This window comes from Oryzias melastigma, unplaced genomic scaffold, assembly GCF_002922805.2.
Source record: "Oryzias melastigma strain HK-1 unplaced genomic scaffold, ASM292280v2 sc00246, whole genome shotgun sequence".
In the NCBI taxonomy this organism is placed as follows: Eukaryota; Metazoa; Chordata; class Actinopteri; order Beloniformes; family Adrianichthyidae; genus Oryzias; species Oryzias melastigma.
In genome coordinates, this window is record NW_023416888.1 from 156,472 (window position 1) to 170,933 (window position 14,462).

The 14,462-nt window shown below is 46.9% G+C and overlaps 2 protein-coding genes across 2 annotated transcripts in view; one reads left to right on the plus strand and one right to left on the minus strand.

Annotated features, from left to right (window-relative positions):
* Positions 1 to 689: 689 nt before the first annotated feature.
* Positions 690 to 1,858, plus strand: LOC112140652 (ADP-ribosylation factor 4; the record flags this gene model as incomplete). The annotated part of the gene is given in 5 exon segments (XM_024263657.1): positions 690 to 770; positions 840 to 949; positions 1,022 to 1,093; positions 1,171 to 1,293; positions 1,382 to 1,858. Coding segments are annotated over 5 exon segments (485 nt in total), but the record flags the coding sequence as incomplete, so codon positions are not given.
* A 2,280-nt stretch (positions 1,859 to 4,138) lies between these two features.
* The window catches only part of appl1 (adaptor protein, phosphotyrosine interaction, PH domain and leucine zipper containing 1), a gene marked incomplete at its 5' end in the record, with an annotated part of 21,061 nt that continues 10,737 nt past the window's right edge, over positions 4,139 to 14,462 (minus strand). Inside the window, 12 exon segments of the mRNA XM_024263660.1 lie at positions 4,139 to 5,780; positions 5,847 to 5,930; positions 6,021 to 6,071; positions 6,151 to 6,291; positions 6,359 to 6,395; positions 6,768 to 6,942; positions 10,557 to 10,609; positions 12,990 to 13,169; positions 13,337 to 13,428; positions 13,587 to 13,643; positions 13,723 to 13,765; positions 13,850 to 14,038. Of these exon segments, the coding sequence (XP_024119428.1) occupies positions 5,628 to 5,780; positions 5,847 to 5,930; positions 6,021 to 6,071; positions 6,151 to 6,291; positions 6,359 to 6,395; positions 6,768 to 6,942; positions 10,557 to 10,609; positions 12,990 to 13,169; positions 13,337 to 13,428; positions 13,587 to 13,643; positions 13,723 to 13,765; positions 13,850 to 14,038 (1,255 nt within the window).

Below are 14,462 nucleotides of genomic sequence, written 5' to 3' on the forward strand. Positions count from 1 at the left end.
GCTGTTTATTCTAGCTGGGCTTTTATTCGGTCCGTACGACCAAGAAAGAAGCTCAACAGTGACGCCACGGATTAAGAAAATTATGTGCGAACTCACTTACACTTCAAAAAAAAAAAAAGGTGCAACCAACAACATTCAGGCTCGTAGGCTCTTTAAGTAGCTACGTTCTACTTTGCCAGCACAGCAACGTGCATATCGGCCACACATATTACATGTTGCCCACATGAATTACCATCAGTTTTTGTGCAGGTTGCACGTAAATGCATGTGAATAATATCAGCCATGTTTTAAAACATTCCTAAAAACATACATCAGAGAACCAAACTAGCATGTCTCTCATGAGTTGCTAGCACCCACTTTAGCACACAGTTCAAAGTTCCCAGCCTGATTTCTCTCTATTAAAATGTGATTCCTGTCCTGTGATGATTCCTCTCCATCGGATTATTTTGTTGTCAAGGTTTTTGAAGTCGATTGTAAAACACTGCGTCTCCTTTTGTGCTTTTTTTCGTTCTTATTCCGACCTCTTCCATTCATCACTCGGGAAGACTTGTGCATAGTAATGCTGCACGTCTGTCACGCCGTCTGTCACGTGATTTCCAATCCAGTAATATATCAATGGTAGTTCATTTCTCAAAGTTCTGTGTCTCCGTCTTTTTGGACCGGTGTGAACCCCGTGTGTTCTGCTACAGTGGGTCTGGACGGCGCCGGGAAGACCACCATTCTGTACAGGCTGAAGCTGGGGGAGGTCGTCACCACCATCCCAACCATCGGTGAGCCCCCGCCGCTTCCCAGAAAGTGTCAGAGATCCGCCCTGTGCTAACCTCCTCTGAACTCTGCAGGCTTCAACGTGGAGACCGTGGAGTACAAGAACATCAGCTTCACCGTCTGGGACGTGGGGGGCCAGAACAGGATCCGACTGCTGTGGAGGCATTACCTGGTCAACACACAGGTACGGCGTCCGCTGGGAGCAGACCGCTGGGAGGTCAGGCCATTGCCGTAACGTGTGTTTGTTCATCCTCAGGGCCTGATCTTTGTGGTTGACAGCATCGACCCCGAAAGGTTTAAAGAGGCGGCTGAGGACTTCCACGCTTTGGTGAGGGACCTTCTGAGGAGGACCGGGAGTCTCCAGCAGCCATGTTGATGTATAACACGTGTCTTGCATGTCTGCAGCTGGCGGAGCACGAGCTGAGGAACACGATTGTCCTCGTCTTTGCAAACAAACAGGACTTACCGGGAGCCACGGCGGTCAGTGACATCACAAAGGGGCTGGGCCTGTTGGGGGTCCATCAGCCGGTAAGTGTGTGCAGACGCTGCAGCATTCTAACATGTGGGTCTTCTGGGTGTACGAGACAACCAGCTAAACATATTCCTCTGTCTGCAGTGGCACGTCCAGCCCTGCTGCGCCGTCAGCGGCGCCGGACTGTGCGAAGGTCTGGACTGGCTCTCCAGTCAGATCCAGAAACGGCAGAGGCTGCAGTGATGCAGAGGTTCCGGCTGAGCGCCGTCTTCTGCCGTGGAGGATGATGAGGAGCCTGGAGGGGACCTCTTCCTGCACTTCTCCTGTCTCGCTCGAAGCCGTCTCTGAAGGACAAGATGCTCCTCAAAAGTCTGAGCAGTCAGGAGCTCCTGCTGCGATACAGCTTTAGCACTCATTTCTGCTCCTCGTTCTGAGGAGACACTTCTAAACCGGCTTTAAACTCTGATTATAATGAAATACTGTTTTTACCAGGGACTGAAAGTTATGTTTACAGTGGTTTTCTTTGTATTTATTAAAAAATGTCTGTATCTGTTTGTCGTCTCCTGCAGATGGACTGTTCTTTTATTAATCCCTCCAAAATAAAACTGTTTTTAAACATCAGGATTTGGTTTCAGACCAGTTTGATGTTTGGCTGAAATATTCGATGCAGAAATTTCAGACCATTTTGGTAGAAATGACAGATTTCCTTATTTTTTAAACGGAACGTCCTTTTGATGCCAAACATCCTGTGAGTAGATTTCTCCCCCTGCCCAGCGGCCCGTTTCAATGGATCAATGGAGCAAAGACAGCCATGGCGACACCATGGCAACGGGATTAAACACCTTTAGATGATGTGTTCCTACAAGCATATGCGACTACGAGCACATTTTCATCAAGAGGATCAACACAGCTGCAGTAAAACAGAGAGAAAGTATCTGCAGTTAATGTGTACATCTACATTTGAATCATTTCAGTTCAGGATAAGAACTAAATCATGTCTGGAAGGTCATTTTGTCACTTGTTAAGGAATGGTTTTTGATCTGTCAATAATTTAACCAGTAATCTCCGTAATCACATGAATGACCTTTTTTTATGACCTCCCCCTTCCACATACACACACACAGACACACACAAATATCACTGCACGCAAAAAGAAACACTGTAGCTGCCTGGAATATGTTAAAATAAGTATTTATTTAATTTTAACTCTCAAGAATTCAATAATATTAATTGAAAAGTTTATTTTAGCATAATAAAACTTCTCTGATAACGGGACACGAACCTGACCTCTGCATTGGAAGGTGGTCACGCTAACCACCACACTAACATTTGATGTTTTTCTCCCTGCATGGTAGATATCTTGACAGACATCTCCAGTGTTTGACGTTTAAAGATTTCAGTTTTTAAGGGATTAAAAAGAGGAAAAGGAAAAAAAATGAGTTTGCAAGTTAAATTCTTCTTTTCCAACCAAAACCAAGAGTATTTTCAACCGCAATGTGGTGTGTGTGTATTATTAATAATGAGTCCCTGGAAAACAGTATCGCTAAAATAAAATGAATTAGGAAATCCAGACAATCGACTCCTGTCCTCCAAATCCTCTACCGACGTAAATAACATTCCCTCTGGATCAATCCAGCCTCCACTCTACATGATCCTCTATGAATGGACGTGATGCTTTGGTTTCTGCGTGGTGGAAATGCGACGTCTCTAATGTGAATGTTCTCTAAATGTTAATGAGGAAGTTCTATTTGAACATCTTTCACTTGAAGAAGGGGCGGAGACCGCAGGAACTCTGAGTTTCCTGAAGGAAACCTGCTCCAGACCAGGTTACGTTCACAGACTCAGTTACCATAGTGATTGATTCTGAGTTCAGCTTAACCCGCTTCTTGAAACGGGCTTGGTTTGACCCACTTTCACGGGTTCAAGTTATCTCTCTTTCTGAAACCAGAAACTCACAGTTTTCCTGAATTTGGAGTTCATGAACTTAACAGAAGCTGGTTTGTACATTCCATCACCATCCACCTCAGATAAACATAAACGCTCACCTGAGCACAGGTGTCAGCTCACCTTTGTACCAATAGCTGTTAGCTATTTTGGCTAACAGGTATGTTTGTAACTGGGTGGCTCAGTGGGCTAGGTGAAGGGCTGACACGCAGGAGTCCTGGGTTCGATTCCAGGGTTGTCCACTGATCCCCACCCAGATTGGGTCCTTAGGCAAGACCCTTGACGCTGCTGCCTAACTGGGTCCCTGTGCCCCTCAAGTACAGGGTTGTGTCAGGAAGGGCATCCGGCGTAAAAACTCTGACAAATCACTGATGTGAAACAGTGGGTGCTGTTACGCTGTGGAGACCCTGAAAGGGATAAGCCCAAAGTGAACTACCAGGTATGTTTGTAACATCAGTGTGTGTGTAGACAGGCCCCGCCCATTCCAGATTGCTATTCACACCTGGTTATTTTGTGTTATTACCCTGTTACCATCTTCTTTTCTCCCTAAAGTCCCCTCTTTAACTTTTATTTTTTGCCCCCCGTTCTTCTTTTCTGTCTGCTCCAACAACAACAAAAAAAGGAAGAGATACAAACATAATCAATGTAAATAAAGTTTAGCATAAAATATAAAGGGTTTTATACAAATATTGCGTGTCAGAGATCATGTTGTGACAGTAAATCTGTCCAACACTAGAAGCTTTCAGCTCGTATCAGTTTGCTCAGATGATGGACGGACAAGTAAAAAAAAAATAACCTGCTTCTTGAAACGGGCCGCTGATGATTTCTCATCATGAAGGTGTGGCTTCTCACCTGATGCGGCTCAGGTGGAGATAGAGGTGGAGTACCTCCACCATGAAGAGCAGAACCAAAGAGGAAACCACAACTACCAAAACAAACAAACAAAAAACACCAGTGTGTTGAGTTAGTGCTTTATTCAATCACAGAAAAGTGTTTTCTTCATCAGAACAGTCATATTTACAGCTCCTCGTCAGTCCTGGGGGGCTTTAAAGTGCTGCTCTGCCCCCTCAGAACCCTGTGTCCATCAGCCAAAGCCTTTCCAATGCCTCATCCCTCCCCAGGAAAAAAAAAGAAGCTTTCCTAAATTCTGATCAATGTCAAAGGAAAGAAAAACTCCTGAAAACCAGAAAGGCCATAAAACCAAAAAAAGGATTTTGGCAAAGAAGCTAAAAAAAATGGTGAAGCTGCGGCTCATCTGCCTCCAGACACCAGGAGGACGACGGTCTTTGAACGCCTCACTGACTTCACACACGGAGAAGGGTTTGTGCTGATTCCTAAACACTTTCTTGTGCTCTTTAGGAGGTCAAATCAGGATTTCTGGAGGAGGAAACTGAACATCTGCACCTTTCCCTCTGAACTGAAGACTTCCCAAACACGGCATTTAGTCATAAATAAGCAGAAAAACTGTTTTTCCTTCAGTTTTTAAACATCCCGCTGCTTTTCAAAAACAACTTCCCTGGTGTGTTATTAGAGAATTACAAATACATGATTAAAAAGTTATGCTTTTGATCATCTGAAGTCTGCTTTCCATCATTTGAGTTGTTCATCACCATCGTAGAGGTTAACATTTTCGTCACATTTTTCTTTTTAAATGACTGATTTTGACCGAGCTGCGTCTGTGGGGACCCTTGGCGCAGCGTGCTGCCCGGTGTTTGAGAGCAGCGCTTTGCTGAGTCAGCAGGTCGCTGAAGGCTGCTGACCCTGACCCTGACCCGCTCGGATGACCTCTGTAAACCTCCTGGTCAGTCGCTATCTGGACCACATCTCCGAATCATTTTCTCCTTTAAAGTTTGCCTGAATTTAACATCCGAGTCACTTTGACAATTCAATGGAGGAATAAAACGGGCAAACTTGTTGGATTTCCCACCTGGAGGCGTGTTAGGTTGGTGTTCAGATCTTCGTTTTATGGTGAAATTGCTGAAGCTTCTAGGCTTTTTTAAGCATGAAAAGGGGACTTTGCAACACACCTGCACCCTAAGGATGAGGATGAGGATGAGGAAGGTGGTTTCAGGTCAGACCTTTCTTCTTTCCCAGCAGCCCCCCTGGTGGCGGTCAGACATCGTGTCACATCCTGTCAAAGTGTTCTCAGGGGTCAATGCCGTTCACACGGCGCTCATTTTCTTCATTTTATCTTTTAGAAACAAAGTCAGAACCTCTCAGGTTCCTTTGCAGTTAAAGCCCCCCCCCCCATATTAGAGCCCTATAAAAGCAGGGTCCCCCGCAGTAAAACACACCCTGTTGCCCCCACAGTGAGGGTGCATCACTTGATTCCTGCATCTTCAGGTTCCAGCTGTTTTTCAGACCCAGGCAGCCGGAGGGGCGAGAAGGAGGCCGTTCGGTCGGATTCCTGAGCTGCAGTTTCAAAAACATGCATCCTGGGAGTCTTTTAGGCCTCCGACTCACCCCGCTTTTCCCCCTTCTCCCCCACATCGCTGTCCTCCGATTGGCTGCTGCTAAGCACGAGGAACTGTCCGTCAGGGCCGGGCGGGTTGGCGGGACGACTGGACGCGGCGATCAGGCGGCTCTGTTCCTCCAAGTCCTGTGAACGAGACAGAAGGTGAGGGCTGGCTGGTTGGAGCTGCAGATCAAAACTCCTGAACGCCACCTTCTCGATCTGCTTCTGCTTGCTCAGCTCCTCCGCCTGCTTCTCCTTGGCCTTGTCCTTTCTCTTCTCCAGCGCTCTGCGGTCCTGCACAACCACACACGGAGGACAACCATCAACCACACGGCTACACGAGCCAGACGAAGATGAAGAGGACCGAGGAGCTCCGAGTCTCACAATCTCCGAGTGGAAGGCGATCTGCTTAGCCAGACCGATGCTGTCGCAGATCTGAAAGAACCACGGGGAGAAAAAAACGTCAGACACCCGACCGGCAGTCCAGGAGATCCAAGAGGAAACCAGGATCGACCTTCTCGCCGTCATTGTTGGACTCAAAGATGTAGCAGACAGCCCGGCTGTCCTCTCGCCCGCCCGCCGTCTGCAGGACAAAGCCGAACAGCCGCTTGTTGTCCTGATGGGAGGAAGACTGGGCCACGCTGGACAGAGGGAACTGCAGCAGCACAGAGGACAGCGCCATGAGCAAACACCCCGCTGAACCCCGCCCCCCACCGCCTTACCCTGAGGCGAGTGACCTGAGTCTGAGGATCGATGAGCCTGAAAGGAGAAGACAGAGAACTCTCAACCTCACAACGTTCAGGAAAGGTGACCACAAATCTAATCCCACCGCAGCTCCAGTGTTTATGTTCTTTGATTTACTGTCAGTTTTTAATCGTTAACACGATCAACATTATCCAGCAGATTCTGGAGGAGAAAAGCTGCTTCACCCCTTCAGAATCTGCTGGAATTACGTTGATCTTGTTAACGCTTCAAAAGTTACAGTGTGTTAAGTAAAGTAAAAATGTGGGAACGATTTTAAAGTTTTGAGAACTTTTATTTTGAAGGTGGCTCTGTGTTGGAAGGCCTCCGTTTGTAACAAGGCAGGGAAAGCCTGAGACCCGCTGTCCGAGTCCAGATGCTGGTTCTTACTTAAGACAGTCACAGGTGACCAGCAGGTGGGATTCAGTCATCCTGAAGATGTTGTGGATGGCTCTGGCGGCCAGGATCTGCCTCATGGTCTCAGAGATGACGTCTGCGGACTCTGCTGCCCTCACCTCCATTGACCCGAGGAAGCGGACGATGAAGAGCTGATGAAGGATGGAGTCTGGAAAGGAAAAGGCACATCTGTTTTACATCTGCTCTTTAACATTAAAGAGACACGCTTTCATGGCGCCCTCCGTGGCGAACGTGTTTGCTCGCATCTCTCTAGAATGCCAGCTTTTTGTATTTTTTTGCGTATTTTTTGCACTTTCCGCACTCCATAGATGCCATGCAGGGCTGGCATATAACAGACAGGCACTACTTGACATTGCCGATTTGCACCATTTTGGATTTAACGGATTTATACCTTCGGATCTACAACTCATTGTTCGTCCCCGTGACCATCACCGGCATCAGAAAGGCTCCGGCTCGCCGGCTTCCTATGAACTAGCCGACCCGAGGAGAGTGCTTCGGAAACTGAGCTGCAAGAGGTGCAAGAGGTTAGGGCTCCACGCTAGGCTGAAAGCCCGTGCGACGCGACCACTGCTACCCAGCCGTCTGCTAGCTAACGTGCGATCTCTATAAAACAAGCTGGACGAGCTAAGAGCCAGGGTTACAAACAGCGGGAAATACAAGAGTGCTGCACTCTGATTTTCACTGAAACCTGGCTTTCAGGAAACGTCCCAGATCCCGCTGTTCAGCAACAGACGTACTCCATTCATCGGGGAGACCAGACAGCAGCCTCCGGTAAGGCGAAAGGGGGCGGCGTGTGTGTGTTTATCAACAACACGTGGTGTGAGGATGTACGGACTGTTCATCGGCACTGCTCGCCTGATGTGGAGTTCTTGATGCTCAAATGCCTGTCAACATACAGGACTACGCTGACTACGTGACTCGATACATCAGGACTTGTGTGGAAAACATTGTGCCCACCATCCAAATCCAAGTCAGGAAGTTTCCCAACCAGAAGCCCTGGATAAACGGTCAGGTACGTCACATGCTGTGTGCTCGTTCCACTGCTTTTACATCCGGCAATGAGACTGGGTACAAAGCTGCGAAGTACGGACTGAGGAAGGCCACCGCAGCAGCCAAGAGAGACAAGCTGGATGGCTTCTATTCCACTGGTGACTCTGGGCACAAGCGGAGGAGCCTGCAGCACATCACAGACTACAGGAACGGCTCCAGTACCACCCGTGGAGCAGACAGGCTGCCAGACGACCTCAATGCATTCTACACCCACTTTGAGACCACCGCCCCCCAATGCAGAGAGGAGGCCCAACGACACAAGAGCCACCACTCCCTCTTCCCCCCCACCAGTCGTCTCATCAGCCCAGGTAAACAAAGCCCTGAGGAGGATCAACCCCCGCAAGGCGGCAGGACCGGACAACATTCCTGGTCGAGCCCTCAGAGCATGCGCCAACGAGCTGACAGACGTTCTCACCTCCATATTCAACCTCTCCCTCAGCCAGAGAACTGTCCCCTCCTGCTTCAAAACCACCACCATTGTCCCCCTCCCTAAGAAGAGCCCCCCCACCTGCCTGAATGACTACAGGCCAGTAGCTCTCACTCCAATCATTATGAAGTCCTTTGAGAGAGTGGTGCTGACCCACATTCAGAGCAGCATTCCGGACACACTAGACCCCCTGCAGTACGCCTACCGGCCCAACAGGTCCACCTCAGACGCCATCGCTGCAGCACTGCACATCTCCCTCTCACATCTGGAGAATAAAGGCTCCTACATCAGGATGCTCTTTATTGACTACAGTTCTGCATTCAACACGGTGGTCCCCCACAAGCTCACGCACAAACTACTCTGTCTTGGACTGCACCCCACCATCTGTGACTGGCTCCTGGACTTTCTGACTGGCAGGCCTCAGTCTGTCAGAATAGGGAACAGGACCTCAGCCAGCATTACTACTAACGTTGGCACTCCACAGGGGTGTGTCCTCAGTCCCATCCTCTACACCCTGTTCACCCACGACTGTGCAGCCTCTCATCAGGACAACACCATCCTGAAGTTTGCGGACGACACCGCAGTGATAGGACGCATCACTGGCGGGGACGAGGCAGCCTACAGGAGAGAGGTGGCCTCTCTGGTGACTTGGTGTGAGGACAACAACCTCACCCTCAACACAGACAAGACCAAGGAAATGATAGTGGACATGAGGAGAGAGAGGAGCCCTCATCAGCCGCTGTTCATCCGGGGTCTGGAAGTGGAGAGGGTGAGCAGCTTCAAATATCTTGGGGTCCACCTCAGCCAGGACCTCACCTGGACACTGAACACCACGCAGCTGGTGAAGACGGCTCATCAGCGGCTGTACTTCCTGAGGAGGCTGAGGAAGTTCGGCCTGTCGTGAAAGATCCTCAGCAACAGCTGCGTTGTTGAGTCCATCCTAACCGGCTGCATAACAGAGTGGTATGGCAGCTCTACCGTCTCGGACCGCAAACGCCTGCAGAGTGTGGTGAAGGCTGCGTCCAAGATCACCAGGACTCCTCTGCCCTCACTGCAGAGCATCTACAAGTGCAGGGTCCTGAGGAGAGCTGCTTCCATCATCAGAGACCCCACCCACCCCCAACGAGGTCTGTTCACTCTCCTTCCCTCGGGCCGGAGGTACAGGAGTGTGAAATGCAGGACCAGCAGACTCAGGAACTCTTTCTTTCCCTCCTATCAGACTCCTTAACAGCTGACAGGAGTCTGCAACAACAGACCGCAGCTTGGCACATCTGGATTATTTATATCATTACTGGACTATTCATCATTATTAATGGACCTTAATAACAACTGTACATGTACCCCACTATCCAGTTCTGTCAGTCTCCTTTGCACAATAATATCCCCTGTAAATTTGCACAACTGATTTGTAGATATCTTAGTCACTTACATATGCATAGTTTGTTGTTTCTTATATATAACTTTTTTTTTTAGTCATCCTGTAAATACCCTTATCTTTATATTTTTATCTTTTACTTTTATATATCTCTTTATGGCATTCAGAGTGAGCTGCAAAGTAAGAATTTCATTGTACAAGGAAACCTGTTTCTTTACTGTGGAAATGACAATAAACCCTTTGAATCTTGAATCTTGAATCAGTTATGTTTGAGAAAATACTTTACAGATTCAAGTTCTCTCCTGTAAAACTGCATCATTTCCCTCTCATTCAAGAAGTGAATACATAGAAAGTGTACATCTTTTAGAAAAAAATGCATGTTATTTGTATAGACATTTTTTATGTTTCTATTTGCATAAACAAAGTCGAGTTGAATCTCTCCTCCCACTGGTGCCCCCTGTGGTCAAACTAAGAAATAAACTTCTAGGGCTTTTGGGAGAAGTCTGTCGGAGACATTAAAGAGACAAAAGATGGAGGCCATCATTCCTGACATCCTCCACATGGGATTGTTCGATCTTTCCTACATTTCTCCTAAAACAGAACATTTCCACGTCCCAGTGAGGACGTGGAAACCTAAGAGGGAGGTGGGACCTTAACGAAGATTGTGATTTGAACTGTTTGAACCATTTGTTTATTATTTTATGGACTGCATTTGTGACTGTTTCCCAGACGATGATTTCATTTATTTCATGATGTGGAACTGCAGTGATTGCAATGGAACACTTTCGCTTTCAGAGATAAATAAAGAATTTATGATCAGGTTTTTATCTTACCTTCATGGAGTTTTTGAAACTAAAACTGGAAAAAGGTTTTAAATCAGTGTTTTTTCAAACAACAGAACCTGCTATACCTTCAGAATCCGGCGAGGCATTCTCTCCAGACTCTCCAAAGGGATTGCTCCGCCTGCAAAAACACAACCCTTGTGTCACAAAATAAAGCGTCACCTTTTCTTACCTGAACCACATCAGAGTTCACTAATGCAGCCTCTGTCTTGCTTCTTCCTTGTTTAAGACACATTTTCATCCACTGCTGCATTTTACTCACTTTATGTAGGTCTAAACCACAGGAACAAACAACAAATCCACTAGACAAAAGTTTTCCTGAAGATGTAAGAAAATTATTAGGGCTGTGAAAGTTAATACCTTAACACAAATGATTAGGCAACAAGAATCAACGCGTTAATATTTATCAATGCAAATGAATTACATCTCGCAAAAAAAACCACCTTCTGCTTTGCTTCAGGCGTTAAAAGACTTCGTCAGCAACCAGTAGCGGTTTTAGGCACGGGCAATACAGGCAGCTGCCCGGGGCACCGAGTTAAAGGGGGCGGCATCTCAGCGCTGGGAGGAAAAATAATCTGCGCAGCTATGATTGTCTACTACCTGTTATGTTTTGAACGGCCTGAAACCAGCGAATTGGCGCCCTCTGCTGGTGCAGGCGCACCTGTCTGCTGAGGAGATGGACAGGTGTGAAGAAAAAGGGAAGGGTGGAGGGGGCAGTTCAGCTGCGGGTCTCTCCTAAACGAAGAGGACGGATGATGAAGGAGGGCGGGGTCTACTTTGTAGAATGTTTTATTTTTAAGTCAGTCATAACATGACATTCTATAACCCATGTGTCAATACAGGAAAAGCTCTAAATTAACAACTGCCAAACGTGGGTTAAACTTTATTTGGCGGTCAGAAAAGCTCTCTGACTTTGACAGGTGAGTCTCTGTTCTTCATCTCTGAGGCTCAAACACAACAGGATGGAGTCTGCTTCTCCACCACAAACATCCATCCCAGAGTTGTTCAAACATCTCGCCCGGGGAGTAATTCAGTCTAGAACCGCCACTGGTCAGCATTATCCCAGTTATACCATGATCACCTAAAAAAAAAAAAAATATTCAATCTGTTTTAGTACTGTATTCTTGCCATTTTGTTCGGTTTAGATGGACTATTTCATCTATGGCCCAGCGCGTTGTCACATAACACAACAACGAGTCGCTGAGCCTCGACTGCAACAGCAGAGGAAAGCGGTACGTGTGCTGATCGTCATGATAGGTTAAATGAAGCAACAGTTCAGAGAGAACCTTCACCTCTCACTGCTTGTTTTTGTCCAGAAGATCATGAAACGTTTTTTTAAAGGAGCCAGCGCAGAGATTTGGAACATTTGAGCTGTGTGACAGCAACTTCTTTTTTTGTTAGGTCTGCAGCTCAGTTTCTTATGGCTGTATGTCAGCATCTTTAGTTTCTTGGAGTAATACTGCAGACATAGAAGTCTGAAGAGTTCTGCTCATCTTACCGTCTCCCTTGAAAAAGGGATCTAAGTCTCAATGGAAGGTTAAATAAATACTGTTGATGTGTTTTGTGCTCTCAATTTACACTTCTGGGTTAACACTTGATTCATTAAAAAATATAAGAAAATCATAATTAAGGAAACATTTTCTCTCTGGTCTGTTTTTTTCCTAAAACCATGATTAATCTGAAATTGTAGTAAATTGATTGAGAGCATTCATTAAAAATAAGCATTCTAAAGGTACAGTTTTGTGTGACTTCTTATTTTGATAACTCACAGATAATAAGCGGTTGCCAAATACTGTGACAAAAAAAAAAAAAAATTAATCCCGATTTAATTTTTCCAGGGTTAACTAGCTAATTTTTTCAATCAATTCCTGTCGTTAAAAAATGTACAATAAAAATGAGGAAGTCTGGATTTGTATTCAGTGATTGATGCTTTTTCCATAAGATAAAACCACAATTTGAGCCTCATTTATAGAAGATAGAAATGATTTGTCAGCTTTACGAGGATCTCCATCAACAATAACAGGTCTATTCCATCTGCAGAAATTATTATTTATTTCTGTATTTATGGAATTTCAGTGAATCCAACAGAAATTACTTTTTTCTTGTTTTTAACTCTATTAATAAAAACAGACTTTATTAAAATGATTCCAACCAAACTAATGAAATCTTTTTTCTTGACTCAGTTTGACTTTTTCTTTTTTTTGAGAATTAGGGTTTATTGAATAACTTGATTGGAGTTAACCCTCTATTGAATTTCCCATTATGAGACGATTATTTTAATAACTTTTTACCTATTTTTTTAAGTGATGTTAGTTGAGTTTTTGACAGAATATGAATGAAAGTTTTGTTTACATTTCAAAATGTAACATAATGTTTACATATAAAAACAATATCCTAGTTTACAGAAAAGTCTTGTTTTGCAGCTGCTACTCCTCGTTTAATTGGAAATGAGGAGGCGCATCTGGTAAAGCTCCTCCCACTCAGAGATCGGTGACACACACCTGCCCCCCTGCGCTGCTGCTTTGTTCTGTCCCGAGTTCTCCTCGCTGACAGGTGAAATGATGTCGAACTGGATGGGCGTTTCCGGGGCAACCAGAGCATCAAAGGAGAGGGCGGAGAGAGCAGGCGAGGGCTCGGAGCCCACAGAGCTGATGCTGCTCGCCCGACCGGAGCGCCCTTTGCTGCAGACAGAAGAGCAGGTGAGGTCGCTGCTGGTGGTGTCACAAAAGTACTTCAGCCGCTTCAGGTTGATCACCACCTCCAAATGAAAAAGCAGGAGACGCGTTCTCAAACCTTTAACCAAACTGCCTGAAGCCCCACAGGTCTGGCACACCTGTGAGGGTCTCACCTGCTGGGCCGCATGCTCTCGTGTCTCTGCTGGAAAGACGGGGACGGCGTCACCGCCTCCAGAGCTGTTTGGTTCACTCTGGCCGCCACTTCCTAACAGAAAAACGTTTTTACAACAAAGTTAAGAACGTGAAAGTGCCTTTGTACCTTGACTGAGCAGAACCAGAGCACTGCTGTAGTCCGAGTTACTCGCTATTGTTCAGAAAACAGGTTTAGGGAGGGCAACTGACAGCTGCCAGGTGAACTCTGACCTCTGCGTTTTCGCTAAGGTAGATCCTCTTGGAGATGTTGTTGATGGTGGCGATCCACTGTTGGAGGAAGCAGCAGAGACGCGCCGTTAGGAAACATCAGAAACAGCGCTGAGCAGGTGAAGGAGCAGGATTTTACCTCCTCGCAGTCCCTCCTGTTCTCCGCCTGCAGCGTCACGACTCTGCAGGGACACAGAACCAGAGGAAACACTCAACCCCCCCATTGCAGAGCAGCCCACAGAGATATTCAAAAGACGCCCACTCACTTTTTGCCGTCAAAGGATGTGACTTGAAAGCAGAAGCGGCGGTCGTCGCTGTCAACGGCCATGACGGAGCAGTTGTCGAGGTCGGTGACCAGACCTCCCGCCACCTCGGTCCGGCCCTGCTGCATGAGGTTACCGCCCTGCGTGAAGAAGTACTGACGCTCCCAGGAGGACGAAACCAGGCCCGTTTTACTGCCACACAGACAGAACCAGTGTCACAAAGCTCTTCAGGATGGAGAGTGAGACTACAGCCTGGAGGCTGCATCTGCATGTTATGATGTAGTAGATCAGGGGTCTCAAACTCGCGGCCCGCGGGCCATCTGCGGCCCGCAGGATGATGATTTGCGGCCCCCGTCTTCATATGAAAGATTACTGTTAGTGCGGCCCGCAAGGCTGATATGAATGACAGTTGTTATGTGCAGAGCTGAATGAACCAATCACAGTGAGGTATATGACTCTGGAGGCGGGACATCGGCGGTCTGTCCAGTACCTCTGTCTATCATTTATTCCCTCTTTCAATCAGCTGGGCGGAGGAGCCATGAAGCACCAAGCGCGATTTGCAGGACCCCGCGCGGGGAATTTGCTGCTCGCGGCTCGTCAAAAAATGTGTTTCTGT